Source organism: Lacerta agilis, chromosome 5 (assembly GCF_009819535.1).
Source record: "Lacerta agilis isolate rLacAgi1 chromosome 5, rLacAgi1.pri, whole genome shotgun sequence".
NCBI classification, from domain to species: domain Eukaryota; kingdom Metazoa; phylum Chordata; class Lepidosauria; order Squamata; family Lacertidae; genus Lacerta; species Lacerta agilis.
In genome coordinates this window covers 57,539,982-57,557,387 of record NC_046316.1, presented here as the reverse complement: position 1 = coordinate 57,557,387, position 17,406 = coordinate 57,539,982, and the positions used below count along the sequence as shown (strand labels likewise).

Sequence of the window (17,406 nt, the reverse complement as noted above, 5' to 3'; positions counted from 1 at the left end):
TCTGCTAACCAATGTTCTGGTCACAGAAGCAAGGGACATGACTCTACTGAGAGCACATAATTTCAGATTGTCACTTGATCTGATCCAGCAACTTCACCAACTTGTTGACAATGAAGGAATATATAATGAAACCTGTAGGACCCCAAAATTCACCTGTAGAACCCCACAATTCACAATGACAAGGTCTTCCAATAATACACTATGTTACCTTCAAAAAACAAATTTTAACAGTGCAAGAATGCTCCTGCAATTGTGCATCAGGTTGTGCAGAAATATGAGGAATACTTCACAATTAGAATCATAAAAGGCCACTGGAAATAGTAATAATATATAGTAACAATAATAACCAAATCCTACTATTTCTTGTGGGATTTCAAGAATACCACAGTGTTTGACAAAAATTATTTTGGATTTTCATTGGGCTTGACCTATAAGAAGAGAATAAAATCTTGCGCCAGATAAAACTATAAATCCTATTTTAAATAAATCAAAACATCAGTTTGTGCTAATTTCTTGCGAGCTACTCCCTTCATTTGAAAGTTAAATGCAATTTAAAATTGCTTTCCCCTTCAGCTACAGTAAGCAAAGAATGGACTTTTATAAAAGTATATTTATTTCAGTACAATTTTACACTTTATCTAATGAAACGAAAATCAAAATTGTAACTCATGAGCTGCTTCACATACCTCTGTGTCAAGTACTTTAATATTTCTGTATACTAAACTATATTTAGGTTATAATCTTAGATAATGCACATGATTTATAATGGGGAAGTGGTATAAGGAACGAGCTTTTTCCCATAGTGTAAGTATATTCAGTAATTGCTTCTTTCTGGAACACTATTCAGAATGGGATTAAAATAGCAATAGGAGAAACTGTACCTTGGAAACCATGTACTTTCCTGTCAGCTTCCCACACTTAACTGAAAATGAGAGATTACACTTAAATGTATTGTGCCATTCTAGTGAAATTATACTTGCATAATTCCACTTGAACTATGTCATTACATATTTTCAAAAGCTGATTATTTCTTTTTGTAAATAATCAAGGCTATGCTTAAACAAAACCATGAATATGGTAAAGGAATGGGATAGGGGGAAATAATACTTTAGTGATTTTGGTTGGAGACAGTAATTATATTTATCAAGTGACTACAAGACGGCTTCTTTTCTGAACGAAGCATATACCTTAACTATTTGCTGGTCAGGCAGTATAAAGTTCAAGAGAGCTAATAAACAAGTCACAATGTTGAAAAGACATGATTATGCCTCTATAGGGATATGGATAGCTCAGCTGGTTAGAGCATGGTGCTGAGGTTGCCAGTTCAATCCCCTTATGGGACAGCTGCATATTCCTGCATTGCAGGGAGTTGGACTAGATGATTCTTAGGATCCCTACCAGTTCTACAATTGTATGAATGCAACCAGAAGATCATCAAAAAGCAAGATCTAACCTACTCATATATGCGATCAGTTTGCTCAGATATTCCAGATATCATTTTCTTGAATGTAAAATGGGATGGGTTTTTTTTTATACGGCTGTCATGGAAGGACAAGCTTTGGTCCCCACTTCACAAGCCCCCTTTATTTACACCATCCAATATGAACGCTACTGCACTGCAAGTGATAACAAGAAGCATAAGGATGATGAGAGCTAGTAAGATGCTAGCAAAGACAGCCAGCTCAGTTCTTTTATGAGAAACGATACCATATACTGCTGGTGGTGGTGCCTTAAATAGTTCAGGAATAATGCTCTGAAATGATCTTGCTTAGATGGCCTATTTCTGGAGGAAAAATTGTCCTCCAAAAATACTGCTCATAAGTGTCAAGGGTCTTTGGGATGGGGAAGGTGTTTTTACAGATCTCAAATTTATTTCTGGTGTGTATTGTGTTTCTTAATGACATATGCACACATACTCATTAATTTCATTCATAGGAAAACAAAGATTGTTATCCAGTTTTATTGAAAATGGGAAATGTGCAGCCAACTTCTTCTGCCTCTATGTTTTGCTATATATACTACAGCAACAATCCTGTGCATGTTCATGCAGTAATAAGTCTTACTGAGGTGAATATGACTTAGGGGCTAAGGTCATGTGAGATTCATTTGCACACACTAGAACCTCCAATACCATTTTAAAAGAAAAAGAAAAATAACTTTCCCAGAAGGAGGAACATTTGACTATAACTAGTAGCACACAGGAACGCAGCCTGAGTGTTTGTCTTACCTATTTGCTCAATGAAGTTTTTCCAAGAGTCAGCTGTCATGGGATGAATCACTTGCAGAGCCTCGGGGAAAGCAGCAGGGCAGTCGGGATGCACAGGGCTTTCTTCGGAACTAGAAACTGGTCCAGCCATGGAAGGAGACTCACTTTGGGTGAGAAAAACAACAACAAACCAAGGAGTATGGATGCCTGCTCTGTTTCCTTCCCACCTGTTCGGGCTAACAGCAGCGACTACATGGGCTGCAAGTGCTCTTAAAGGGACCAAGGTAAATAAACCCAAACTTAAAAGACTCCGGGATATATCACGCCCTCAATGCCACGGTCCCTGGAAACTGAGCACACTGGGCTCCCTCCCAGAAAGAAAGGAGAAATCCAGTAAGCCCCTCCTGAAGTGAAGCAGGCGAAAGGAAAGGAAGGATGGGGTTCAGGAGGGGCAACCGAAAGGAGGGCAAATGAGGAACCAACCTTTCCTAGGGAGGTGCAAGCCAATGATAACATTGCAAAAAGGAGAGGTGCCGGGGCTCACACACTCCATGGTGTGCAATAACCCCCCTCCACCTCGGAAAGTCCTGGTCTCTGGTCCCTCACAGCACCAAGGGGAGGGGCGGAGGGAACCACTTCGACGCCCCGACTCAGAAGCGCGGGAGTGAGTAGCCGAGGCGGGGCGGGCAGCGGCTGCTTTAACCCTCGCTCGCTCCTCCGAGAAATGGACGGGAAGAGAAATGGAGGTCCAGCCGAGGAGGGCAGCCGCGAGGAGACACGGAAACTAAGCCTCGAGTCCGGACTTGGCGAAGGGTGCCTGTGGGGGAGTCCAGAGGGCAGCTCTGTCCCACATTCCCTACAGGGGGCTGGCAGTCACGCGGGGCACGCGGCTTGGCCCAAACACCTGCGAACTTCCCGCTCCCAAGTCTTTAAAGCCCGGCAGCAAAGCTGAGGTCGACGTCTAAGGGGGAGTCCCCTGCTCTGGAGGGCAAACGGCTCTCCTCCTCTTTAGCTCACCTGCCGGGCGGGCGGGCTCCGGCCACGCTCTCCGCGGAGCCTTCATGGTCCAGGGCGCAGGCGGCGCTGAGCGCAGCAGCTAGGAGCTCCATGCGAGGCGGCGAAAGCGACGGCAGTAGCAGCGAGTCCTGCAGCGAGCGGCTGCTGCTGCTGCTGCTGCTGCTGCTGCTACGGAGCGATTCCGCTGCAAGCGCGGGGTTGGGGGAGTCCGGGCGGTTGCCACGGTAACCGGGGTAGGAAGGGAGCAGTCTGCGCGGGAGGGGGAAATAAGAGAGAGAGAGAGAGAGGTCGGTGGCGCGCGAGGGGGAGGGAGGCCGCCGCCGCCCCCTCTGCGCTTTCCCTTGCCTTATTACTCCTGAGCAGCTCCCGAGCGCCCACTTCTTCCGCTCATTCCCCAAACAGCCACCTTCCTAAAGAAGGCGAAATGTCTCGAGTGACCTCCCCATACCTCTCAGTTTTTGTCCTGTTCACAAAGCACCCCCCCCTCGGGCGCACACTGTGGAGAACAGCATGCGGAGATGTCCCTCGCAGCTGCGCCCAATCACCCCCGCGCACTGTTCTTTAACGAGACCCCCGGCCCACCCCCCCAAAAGAGATCTCTAGGCGCGCGCACCGCTGCAAAACAGGTAATCTCCACACAGAAGAGCGGGCACCTGTTTTCCCCCCAGAAGTCTGGAAAACACTTGGGAGGGGTTGTGAGTAAGTGTTCCTTAGAAACTAGCCTACCCTTTTAGCCCATTATTGTCCTCTCTGACTGGCAGACTGTCTCCAAAGTCTCACTCAGTACAGTCAGCTCTGCCACCTGAGATCCTGTAGTGCCAGGGATTGGACCCGAGAGCTCTCCTGTGCAACAGACAACTTGTATAAGGCTGTTAACGGGAACACTTAACCCTATAAAGGCTTCGATTATTTTACAAGTCACACTCAGAATGGTAAAAGGAAGGGTTTTAGTTCCCCCTCCCTTTCATTGCAAGCTTATGTTCAGGATCCCCCTTTGTATTTTCGTGTGGAAAAGCAGGCAATAATCGTAGTTATTATTAAATATTTGTTTATACCCTGCCTTTCCCCCTGATGGAATGCAAGGTGGCTTACATATAAAAATGTTCCAACTGCAGCAGTTCAACCAATGATACCGTTCACATGAATTGACATGGCTTTTCATCCTGAATGAAGTTAGCCTCTTATTAGGACTGTACAATTTATAGAAGTCTACCACTGGTTATTAGTCAATTGACAGCTAAAATGAGACATCCATGTTCCAAGAGAACATATCTGCATGCAGGCAAACAATAGTTAGGTTTCCTCATGAGTTTCTCAGGGCTATCTGCCTGACCACTCTGAAGGCACAATGCTGGATTATAATAAGGATGTTAGCTGTGATCCAGCAAGGAGATTACAATGTTCATCTGATGTCCAGTTTGCATTCTCTTGCAAGCTGGAGTGTAGGAGGAGAGTTATTTTCTTCTATTTCTTTCTATTTTGGTGCACTTATTTTTACAGAATGAAAATTAATAATTGAATTCACTGTCATCCAAAGATACAAAGATAACCAGATCTAAATTACAGAAAGACATGTCAATTCTGGGGATTTTAGAAAATCTCAGCAGTCTCTTCCCTCATTACCTCTGAGTTCCTAGCTCTGCAGAAATTCCACACAAACACAGGAAAATAATACATGCTACAAAAACCCTTCTTGATTTGGATTTCAATATTATATGTTCTGATTTAGGGATATTTGTCAAACATCAGCATTTGAATTTCTATTTCATGTGCCAAATTGGAGCAAACACATCTTCCTCTAGATATTTATGCCAAGCTTGAGAACTGAAAGAAAAACTCAGAAATGGGGCACATTTTGTATAAAGGCTAGTTCTCATCTGCCTCTTTGGAAATTATGCAAACAGTAGGAAATAATTATGAAATATAGGCAATAGTGTTACATAACCTATATCTGTATTCCTGGGTTTAAAGAAAAGTCAATTATTTTTCAATCATATTTTAATATTTTAGATACACACACACACACACACACACACACACACACACAGTATTAGAACAGTTTGGATAAAATTATTTCACTTAAATTGGTATCCACTTGGGTCAAGTTACATGAACAATTTAGCTGTATTGCTTGAGCACACAGTTTGACCCATATTGTATGTGCAATTGAGAAATAAGGGGTGGTGGTGAGGTTAAAATGATTTTGCTACTTGAGGGGTTTGGCAGCTAATAAAAGGGGCAGGGCAGGGTGGGTTGGGCATCTGGATAAGTTTTATGTTCCAGTCAGCTAATTTTAGTGGATGGAAGTAAATATTGGATGGTTAAGTTGAAGAAATTTAAGTGAGGCAGTCCTAGTAATATTCTTGCTGATGGGAAACTTGAAATTCTTCACCCTAGGCCTAGGACATGGTAAGGTGGGAGGGGCATTTGAGGAAAAACAGAAAACACGAGCATGTGGGTACATTGTGCATTTGCCTACTTGTTGAAGCATTATGTATAGAGGGGCATATGTGCATGCCCAAGTTTGTGGGTAGCTATAGGGTGAGTCTTCTAAAAGAGCATGGAACATGTACTCTGTATCCACGGGGCCTCTTTTAAAGGACTCCCCCTGTATGAGGGACAGAATATGAATAGGCCAGGGATTCAAAGTAGGTTTTCTTCACGTACCGCATAGTTAAGCTATGGAACTTGCTCCCACAGGAGGCAGTGATGGCCACCAACTTAGATGGCTTTAAAAAAGAATTAGACAAATTCATGGAGGAGAGCGCTGTTGGTGAATGCTAGCTAAGGTGGCCGCAAACTCCTCAAACAGATTCTGAGCAAGATGCTGGACCTGCGACCCATGGCACCGAGAGAAAGTCAAATTAGGTTCCTCAGCAGACAGGGAAAATGACGTTACTGCCTCAGTGGTTTCCTTTTTAACCTCCATCTTACCCGAAAGGGTTCTTAATGAATTATCCCTCTTAGACGGGGTGAAGCAGAACAATCGAGTGCCTTGTGACCTTCAACAGCCTCACTCCTGTCCCTTTTAAATTTATCCCACGGATTTGGAAAGTCTTAACTTGCAATGCCAATAAAGGTATTTGTCTTGTACTGCTAAGATGACCATGCTCTGCCTCCACAGTTGGAGGCAGTAAAGCTTCTGAGTATCAGTTGCTGGAAGCAACAGGAGGGGAGAGTGCTGCTCTTGTGCTGGAATCCCTCTTGCAGGTTTCTCACAGGCATCTGGTTGGCCACTGTAAGAACAGGATGCTGGACTAGATGGGTCACTGGCCTGATCCAGCAGGCTGTTCTTATGTAAATTTTGGACAGGTTGAGACAAATTGTGGTGGTAAACCTCAATCCCTCAGCAGGAGAACAGAGCCAGATTTCCACTATATTTAATACCGGTATTTGAAAAAGGTGGCTCAAAGGAAAAGGTTGTATGAATCTCTGTATTTGTAATCAAAGGTTCTCTGACTGGGAAGTATTTACTTACTTTGCAGCACATACTGAATTGTACACTCATTGAAAATGGCTACAGAGATAATGCCAAGTCACATGTATGATGGAAGAGAGGGTTGTGGGGGTTGATCCTGATATTAGAACCAACCTCAGATTATAGGCATGAGTGAAGCTGTGCAAAGGTTATGTAGAATCTAAACAGAAAGGAATCCTCTTCTAAATAAATGAATAAACCAAAGAACCAACTATATGAACTAGCAATCAACCTGACTGCAATGCATAACCTGGATTCAATGTCTATTACCTGAATTTGGGTTTTGAGGAGTACTGCATAGAGTAAAGGGGAAAAGGTGTGTATACCACTTCCTTTCTGAGGTAAAAGAAAGCAGGAAGACTTTGATTAAGCAAAGTAGTAACAGAAGTTGTGTGCTAATGGACTGCCAGCTAAAAGGGAAGAAACAGTAAAGAAGAAGAAATAAAATTGTGCACAGTAGAAGATTGAATTTGAAACTACCCAGGTATCTGTTGAAAAACAATACAGCAAAATACAGCAGGATCATTTCCAATACCTAATTTTTCTAATTATTCAGACGTTGGAAACTTGATCTCTTTAAAGATTCTATCCCGTCTTTGCATTTGAACAAATTACTTCTAAAATGCCTTATTACTCCTTTGTATCACAAATGGATAATAATGAATTGTGATGTTATTTCTTCCAGTGTTATCATCCAGAAACACATTTTTTGAGCAAAGTGATCAGTTAACTTTAATCTCTGCACTTGAGTACATTTTAATTGGAAATTCAATTCACTGATGCCTAGTTTTTTATATTTATAACAATTCAGTGCATCTGGCCAGTTATTTAACAATGTGCTGCTAAATTGGTTTATGTACTACTAAATTGGTTTACCTTTTTTACGGTTTTGTAATGTATTTTTTTCTGTTAAAATTCTATTATACATAAATATTGCAGGTTAGATAGCAGTCACCTCAAAAAAGTAATTAAATTGGTATAACTAGTGCTTCTAGAAGAATTATTGTCTTTGACTCCAGATCTTCCCTACCCTTTTATGCAAAGCCAAAGGCATCTCTTTTTGCATGATCAACAGACTTATCCCACAATTACATGATATATGAAGTAACTTGTCAGTGACAATAATGTGATATTCTACCCATCCATAATAGATTTAGGGAGTGAATATAGCTCTCCAGAGTAAGGCAGAGGTGGGAAAGCTGGACTAGCTATGATGTTCTTGCTTGGGTTCTGTCCTATACAATTGCTTAAATATGACCTATATAAATAATTCAGCAGAGAAGCTCAAAGTCTCATAATAATTTTCTTAATACGTATTTTTAAAATCTTCATTTACCACACACCCCCATGATTGTATGCAAGTCCTTAAGCTCCTTCACAATTCGGTTACTTCTGACATCAGTTCCTGTGTATTTCAGGTATGTGGGATTTTTCTTTCCAATGCAAAAGTGAAACTGACAGCTTATTTACATTTTAAAATCCTATTTACATTTGCTAAATGTAATTTGCTGTAGCTCTCTTAGCAGCTGAGGTTAGCTCGTTTATATCTGTCATGATATAATAGGGGGGGGATTAGAAGGGGTGGAAAAAACGCCCTACAAGGTGTTTAAAACTTCCTTTAAGGAATTTTTATTCAAACCAAGAGGAAATATATACCTCAGATTATGCTAAAATATTTGTGTTGGGTTTTTTGGTTATTTTTTAAATGAGAACATTTCCATCTACATCATGTAACAAGGATCATTACTAAAGTTAGCTGAAAGCAGAATTTGGAGGTGAATTTGGACAGTCCAAATCAAGTGAATCAAGGGATTTTGAAGGATGCTACAGCACATTCCTAGCCCCTTTCCCCCCCTTTCATGCTAATATAGGGACTGGATTAGGGAAACTGCGGAGGAGAATCAGCTTGTGGGAGGCAGTTCCCTGCCTGCCAAGTCTCCTTTCAGTTGCCCCTAGGCCATTTTTAATCATTCCTCCTAGCTGTCTTGTTTCTGAAACCTGAAGTACTGTAAACCCTGCTGGAGGAAAGCATCCTTGAGCCCCCTCCCCCTGCAAGAAAGGAAATGTTAGAAGCAGATTTGCCAAGACGGTGTACTTTAGTCCTTAGTCTAATGAACTTCCTTAGTGGGGAGTGGGTCAACTCATAACCCTATATTGGCACTGAAGTTTGCCTTCAAGTTCAAGTCAAATTTGGAGACTCCTGCTTTTGCAAAATGTCTGGGGAATTATGTGGAAGGAAACATTTAGCTAGGGATATACAGCATAACTTTATTGGGAAGGAGGATTCCTGCATACTTAATTGTGGCATTGCCATTTCTTTAAATAAAATGCAAGAATTTTATATGGTTAATAGCATTTTTCTTGTCCTTACTTTTTGTGGGCAAATACATTATTAAAAAAACACCACAGAAGGAATCAGCTTTTGCTTTTGAAGGCACTGAGTTTTTTTTTTTTCTTTAATTCAAGGCAGGGACAGGCGGTTACTGGGCTGGATTTGCAGTAAATGTGACATGCAGCTAAAGTTCTCTGGGCTTGCCAAGTATGTATGAACTTTGGACTGTTTATTCCTGTAACTAATCAGTGAATCAGGAACAGAAGATTTTTAGGGAGCATGTTATAGGGCTTCCTTATAAGGACTAATACAGAACTACCAGTCATTTAAAACAAGTTGTGTGTGCAGTGCCAGATCAATACATTTTGCTGCCAGAAGCAGAGCCCAAATGTATCCATCTGCCTGCTTGGGTTGGGCCAAAGATTTTGCTTGATCACTCAGACACCAATTTCTGCCTTCACCTATCCTCCCACTATGGTGCTGTCTGAAGCAGGACACTTTAATTTCCTGTATGGCAAAGCTGTCTCTGGCTGTGAGCATTTGGTCACTGACACTCTACATGAGTGTTCACAGTTTGTTGAAACACAAGTCTCTCCACCTGCACCTCTCCAGTCTCTGACAAAAACTGCAACAAATTTGAAGTTAGCTCCTAGTTTCCTATTTCCTGTTCCCATAGCTTTGCAAGCACTCTGGGGACTGGTGTGATTACTTCTATCCATGGGTTCACTCAAATCTAATTAGCAGTGATTTTCTCTCATGTTCTGGCAACAGTTTGAACATTTATGCTGAAGAGTATAGTTAAGATTACATTTATTTGCAACACAATTTTAAAATAAAATGATGGAGGGAACAGAGGTGAGGCAGATGGGAAGTGGAGTTTTGATCATCATTTGGCATTAGGTTTAAGAAAGCAGAATGCCAACCCAGCCTTGATCTTGAAATCAAAGCAAAACTTTATATGTGACGGGGATCAGATATCTTTAAGATGAAGCAGCTTAAAGACAGAACATGTTCATGTGGTCACGGACAATCATCTTTTGACATCTGAAATGGAGAAGGAAATGCTGCATGGTATTTTTTTTATCTACAAATGCTTTATTTTAGGATTAATGCCCCCTGTGAATTCAATAAAGCCTAAGTGCTGACCTTCAGAGTATGATATATATTGTGTATTTATCTTTAAGCTGTGTGGGCAGAATTTTGTTTATTGTTTGCTTCTTTTTTGCTGTATTTTAACTTTAGGCTTAATAGTTTCACCTAGTGTGCCAGTATGTTAATGGTTTGATTTCTGCACTGTAACAGTGTGACAATTTTGCAAATATTTGTAATCTTTAGTAATTATTTTTCAAACAAATATTCAAGAATACAGTAGCCTTAATACCACCACCCTCTGTTGTAGCATTATTCAGAGTCCCCTTCACTTCCCCTTACTAAACAGATAACTGGGGCATCATTATTTTATCTAATTGTATGCGACTTTGGTGGCTTTTAGCCATGAAGCAGCTTACAAATCTTAATACAAGGTGATTGTACTCCATGACCCATAACAGCCAAGAAGTAGTGTGGAGGGAAACAAGCAGAGTATTGTTTGCACTCATAGAACACCCACCAAGTGACTGGGCACATGGAACGTCTCCCATTCCCAAAGCAACCTTTCCTCATAGAGGAATTGATCATTTTGGTTGCCTTTTTCTAGACCTTTTCCGCGAAAGGAATTAGAAATTAGGTGGGCAAATGGCTTTATTCAAGGGAAGTGAGGAAAACTCATCCTTTTTGAGGATTCCATTATTCCAAGTGTTGTCTCAGCATAGATTTATATAATGGCATTATGGTATCAGCAGTATTATTTTCAGTTCCTTTCCTAATGATTCTTAGCATGGGATCTGCCTTTTCCACAGCTGCAACACACTGGGTCAACATTTTCATCGAGCTATAAAGTGGACTATAGAAAGCTAACATTCTCTGATCTTGAACAGTTGATAGGCTTGTCTGTGGCCAGCACTTTGTTCTGCAATGTGTGTGGTCTACAGAGGTTGGGGAGGAGAGGATAGTCCATTGAGAAGGAACTGCCACTTCCTAAACCAGAGGTTTTCAACTGTTTTGAGTTCATGGCTCCCTTGACCACCTACATTCTTTCTGCGGCACCCCTGTGGAGCTTACAGTAGGAGCTCAGTTATGTCAACCCTTACCCGCAGAGCTGGCAGCCCCCTCACCCTTTTTCAAACACCCTTCCTTGTGGAGTCTTCCCTCATGCCCAGAATCCAATTTTTGTCCCATACTTTTCACAGAGCTTTCCATAGCTGTACCAGGAAGGCCTCTGGCTCCTGTGCTCCCTCTCTTAACTGGCGAGAAAGAGCTCTACAACAGCCTATAGCCATCATTATCCAACAAGCGCTGCATAAAAAAGACAACAAGCAACTGATGCCTGTACATATTTATAGAGTAATGGAAAAATTAAACTGCGGAATAAAGTAATAAATGTGAAAGTGCTGCATGCAATTTGACCAATCCATTTGATACTCATTTAAAACCCTTTTTATCTTTTTTTTTTTTTTTGCCTTCTGTATCTCAAGGGAAATTGCTTTCTTCCTTACCTTTGCAACCATTGTTCTTCTGAGGCTGTCATATCTCGTTTTACATGTAGAGACAGGCCCTTGTGAAATATGCGTAACAATTCATCTTTGTTCAGAAGCTCATTTCTAGCATTACCATTTTTTAGTGAGGCTTTGAAATAAAGAAATAAATGTTTTCCGTCAGTTCTATAAAATATTTGCAATTAAGAAAAAAGAGAGGTTGAGAGTTTTGTTTTGTGGCTGATTCATTTCTTCACAGTGTTTTTTTTTTTTTTTTAAACAAAAACACGACTATTTGATACATATATATGTAAGCTTGTGGCAGTTACCTTGCAGAAATCCCAGCCCTTAGTTTCCTGGAAGCTTTCCTAGAACTTAGTTTCATTATTGAGAAAGAAGGCTCAGGCATTGGCTTTAAATTTGCTTTTTGTTCCAGGAACAGAATGACAAAAGTCCTACATGCTGCAGAAAGCGTTTCTACTTCCATCAAAATGAGCCAAAAAAAGTTCCCACAAGAAACCAGACATGATCTCATCTGATTCATGGCTGTTTGTTAAAATTTGGGAGGATGGGAATGAAAATTATGCACTTTACTATTTTATCAGCATAATGTACTTTGCTGTTAATATGCATTTTCCCTCATTTGTTGCACACTTTCGCGTTTGATGGATACACTCATGCAGCAAGAATGTCACATTTCGCAAATGCAGTATTTTTAATTTGGAAAATGTAGCATTTCTCTCAGACAGTGCATTGATTGCTATTATGGCTGCTGCACTGAACATGGTTGTATGAGCATTTTTACATGGGATTAATGGGGACCAAGTAAATATTTTTTTGTGATGAAATTAGTGATAAGCAGCCCAGCATTCCCTGGCAATTTGTTTGATATATAACTATATTCAGTTTACATACAATTTCTAGTTACTATTCTGCCTTTTTTTCTGTGACAAATTTCATTCTACCAATGGATTATGGAGCTTTTCCCTCTCTGCCCTTCTCTACCCTCTTCTACCTGCAGAAGTGTAAATCCTGAGCCAGTCTGCAATTTGATGTATGAGACATTTGACCTTGATACTAGGGCACAATATAGCCAGGAAGCAGCTGATTACCGTAATCTTGCTGCTACTTCTGCCCTTTCAGCCTCTTCACACCAAAGCTGGCTCATTTGGGTGGGTGGGATAGGAGGACAAACCCATAACCACAATTGGCTCCAGACTGCTTTCTCTCACCAGAACCCCAAAATAAGAGAGGGGGCAGGTGAACACAGAGCCCATGTGCAAGGGGCAAATGCTCAGACCCAGTTCTACATAAACAGAGTAGGATCAGCTTGGCTCAGTTCTGTAAACAAACAATACCTCAGTGATCTCAAATGTAAGATAAAAGAGCTCACCCATCGTTGCTGTCCGTGTACTTTAGCTAATGCTGCAAGATGAGGTTCTCCGTATGCCCAACATTTAGGCTTTACAGAGACACACAGTACCCATTGAGGTATGAAGGCTGAAGATAATTTTCTGCTAGTTGTCTGAATAAATGTTAGCTTAGGTGAAAGAGAGATTCCGTGGCTCTTCATAAAGTCCTGTTACGTTCTGAAGACGTCATGAATTCCTCTTCCAGCTCTTTAGGTGAGCAGCTGCTGCTTCAGCAATGGAACAGCAGAGAGTGGGTAGGACCGCAACTGGTCAGACGACACAGATTTAAGTTGTAACTTGTAGCAGATCAGCTTGTTTTCAAATAGATTCTGCTGGGACTGAAATAGGCAATGATGTCTTTCTTTACAGTTGTTATGAATCTGTGCTGTGTGTAGGTCAGATTCTCCTCATCTGCACCAGGCTTGGTGCAGAGGCTCTCTTGAGCTCAGGTGACTCGATGAGAAAATCTGTTTTGTTAGCCTTGCTGCATACTGCATTCACTGGGTGGAGAAATGTCTGCCCTAGCATACAAAAGAGCTCATTTTGTCCATAAACCATACTATGATGACTGGAGCAGCATATAAAGTAGAAGTTTTTAGTCTTGTGATATCTGCTTGGAGAAAGGGAAGAGACTTACCGGTACTTTGTGTGTTATATTGCAAGAAAGAATGGGCCCAGTCTTCTGTGAGAGGGCATTAGGATGGGGTAATTTGTTATCTAATTTCCAAAAGGAGAAACAAAAAACAGCTATCTCTTTGGGGAGAAACCCATTTCTTTGCTGTCGACAAAAGTTGTCTTTACCTGGCGTCAAAGAAAAGTTTATTGGCAGAAGCACGACAATCATCAAGATAATGTAGAGGAAGAATTTTAAATGGTTAAAATGTGCTATATACATGCTAAGTATTATTAATTACTTTGCTGTGTGGTTTAGACAACAATAATCTTGTTGTGTTTGGTTCTGAGGCTGCAGTCTAAACACACTTATTAAACAGTAAGTTCCATTGCACTTAATGGACTTGTGTGTAAACTTGTCTAGCACTGTGCTGTTAATATGTCTCTTGCTCCATTTGTATAAAATATTTTGCTTGTTCTTGCTGTTTGTTCCTTCTTTAGTTGCGGGTCTTGCCAACCAAACAGAGCTTCATTGTAAGTGAAATGGCATCAGATCTCATCCCGTTTGGCTTTCTCTCTTGTTTTTGCAGTTTCAGACTTGCAGCAACTTGATATCCAGTAGGTGCAGCCGGTGTGTGAAGGGAGGGACCCAGATTCTAGAGTCTTAAGAAGTCTGTCACTGTTCTTCCTGTAAACCCTCTCCCCCAACCCTTGCTTTACTTTTACCCATAACTCTCAATCTCGGTGGGCAAAGAAGGGAGAGTAACTACTTAGATAGCTACTTACCTTCAACGTTTTCAGTTTGAACTTCTCTGCTGCTCCTCCCTTTCCCTCTGTTCCGAAGTCTGATGGAGCGGTAGTACCTGGAATTTCTTCGAATAGGAATGTAGTGCGCCTGTGATTCCTTCTCAGTCACATGGTCAGAAGCCTCTGACTCATCATCGCAGATCAAGTCCACGCATGATACTGCCTGTGAAGAACTATCCTTCCTATGACCATGGACTGATTTCCTACTGTGTATTTCCACCTCTTCTAGTTCTTCTGTCTCCATGGCAACAGGTTGGGTTATTTAATAACACCAAAGCAGACAACGAGGAACCTTTATAAATTCCATCAGGTCTCTTGGCTTTAGAATCAAAAACAAAGTGTAAGAAAGTTTATTTAAACAGTAAAAGGAAAATTTTCATCTATAACAATGTAGAATTTCCAGAGGGGAGACATATTAATCATTCTGTTGCAGCAAAATGAACAGTCTTGTGGCACCTTAAGTACTAACAAATTTTATTATGACCCAAGCTTTCATGGACTAAAGTCTACTTCATCAGATGCAGGAAGTGTAATCTTCAGTTGGAGATACATAAACACACAGGGTGGTAAGGGTGAAGGTTAGGGGATGTTCCTGATTATGGTTCATTGTTATCGGCACGGGTGTTATCAAACTGTCTGAAACATTAATTTAAATGTTGATATTAGAGTTATCATGCTTTCAAAAAACTGCATTGGGCCATGATATGTCATGATTACCTTAAAAAACTATTCAAGCTAAACTCCAAATTCCTCTGCAATAGTGTTATTTTTGAATGGGAAACATTTGGTCTTCTCTCACGCCCTTGAAGACACAATTTTACACTTTCATTTAAATTGTCTATTCATATGGTACAAACAGAAAGCACCAAAAGGGATGTAGATGGAGATTAGTAAGTGCAATGATCCCAGAACCTGACCCTTTATGCTACCCTGAGGAAAATACAAGCAGCTCTACTCAGGAAGGACCTTTGGCACCTCCCCTTTCCCTCAAGCCTGACACCTGCAGAACTGAACAAGGACCCTTTAAGTTGCCACAGCCAGCTCCTCAGTAAGGTGGTGGCAACTGCTCTATAGGCCTTGCTGGATTACATAAAGTCTTGGATGACCCCAGCTATTAGCTGAGACAAGTTTTGTTTTCAAAGTTTTGTCAGTGGGGCCCAGGACCCCAACCTGTTTGATCTGTTTCCTCTTTCTTTTGGGAATGTACAATCTCAATGAATTGATCTCTATGCCCTTCAGATGAGAACCCCCTGCAGATACCATCATATCAGGAGTTCTTCTCTGCTCAGCATAGGAATCAGGCCTTTTCTGTTGTGCCACTGTCATGAATGAGCCAGCCCTCAGGGAAAGTTTGCAGCCAGCTCCCAGTGAAGGAAGTAGCCAAGTAGCGAGGAAGAGTTAACTGCAAGACAGGATGATTATAGCCGAGAGCCAACTCCCCCGCCCTTAGGAATGTCAACTGATAGCAGAATTGCAGAGTCGGCTGGCAGCTTGCCAGCACACTAATGAAGGACAAAATGCAGGGGCCAGAAATGAAAGCAGCTCAGAGAGCAGGAAGGACCACAAAAGTACTGTTTCAGAGAATGAGGAAGGGGTAGGTGTGATGTATGTATCTTTAAGTGGGGAATGAGTGGAGAATCTCATTGTGCACACCTGTATCCCATTAGCTGGGATACAGGTATTTAAGCTGTACTCTATTCCCCTCCCCAGGACTCTCTCTTTACTCCCTCTCATCCTCCTTGTGGCGCAATGTCGCTGCTTTGTGTATTTGTTTAATAAACTATTGCTGCTGCCCAGTGAAGACTACTCCTCCTCATTGCCAAGGTCCAGAGTTTCCCTGAGAGACACTACATGGTGTCAGAAGATGGACTCTTTTCGACCCCCGTGTCCTCTTGTGCTCCAAGGAAACCTGGCAGAGAAGTGGAGGCGATGGGAGCAAGCTTTTCGTGTATATTTGACGGCGTCTGGAGCTGACCGTTTTTCGGCAAAGAGGCAGGTTGCTGTCTTGTTGAATTGTGTGGGAGAAGAGGCAGTACAGATTTATGAGACATTTGGTTTTCCTGATGACGAAACACAGACTGTGGATGAGGTCCTGGAAGAATTTCAAAAGTATTGCACTCCTCGAAAAAACGTGATATTTGAAAGGTATTCTTTTTGGAATTATCCTTGGAAGGTGGGGGACACTGTTGAACGTTTTGTAACTGAACTGAAATTAAGAGCTGGTAGATGTGAGTTTGGTTCGGCATTTAATGAGCTGGTCAGAGATAAGCTTGTTTTTAGTGCGCCGGAGAGGTTGCAGCAGAAGTTGTTAAAGGAGTCTGACCTTACTCTCGAAAAGGCTGTAGAGATTTGCCAAATAGAACAAATAACAGCAAACCAGCTCAGTGAGATGTCTACTATGGCAAAACAGTTTGATGAAACGGCAGAGATAAGAGAGAACTTTGAAGTCCCAGTACAGACTCTTGGGAATGTAAACTCCCGTTTGGGGCAGAGACAAGACTATGGTGGTTATAAAGGATGTTTTCAGTGTGGGAGTACACATAAACCTCAGAAGTGTCCGGCGTTAGGAAAAGTTTGTCATAAGTGTGGCAAGAAAAACCATTTTGCCAGGATGTGTAAGACGTCTGCAACTGGAGTCACTAAAGACCAAAGAAGGCGCCAAGTTCATGATATGGACTTACACAGCCTGTTTATAGGAGTACTATCTCAGGAAATGGACACTGTAGCTGTACAGCCTCCAGGATGGTTTGCGGACATTTTTTTGAGAGGGTTAAAAGTGCAATTTAAGCTTGACACGGGAGCTGAGGCAAATGTTCTCCCAGTTGAAATATACGACAAGATCCCAGGGCAGAAGAGTCTGGCCAAGACAAAGACAACATTGATGGCCTATGGAGGGACACGAATAGTGCCGTTGGGCACAATTGCCCTTGAGACCAGCACCACCAGAAGGAGTTTGGAACTGTTATTTT

General features: G+C 41.7%; 1 protein-coding gene across 3 annotated transcripts in view; it reads right to left on the bottom strand.

Moving 5' to 3' along the window:
* The window catches only part of NGEF (neuronal guanine nucleotide exchange factor), a 62,183-nt gene that overhangs the window by 24,287 nt on the left and 20,490 nt on the right, over positions 1-17,406 (bottom strand). For 2 of the 3 annotated variants that reach the window (XM_033150011.1, XM_033150012.1), the window contains 4 exons: positions 14,417-14,756; positions 11,628-11,757; positions 3,224-3,472; positions 2,228-2,370 (listed from right to left, as the gene is read on the bottom strand). In XM_033150011.1, coding sequence (XP_033005902.1) covers positions 2,228-2,370; positions 3,224-3,472; positions 11,628-11,757; positions 14,417-14,681 — 787 coding nt within the window. In that variant the 5' untranslated portion in view covers positions 14,682-14,756. Of the gene's footprint in view, positions 1-2,227; positions 2,371-3,223; positions 3,473-11,627; positions 11,758-14,416; positions 14,892-17,406 lie in introns of those variants that run through there. The other variant, XM_033150013.1, reaches the window with a different exon arrangement.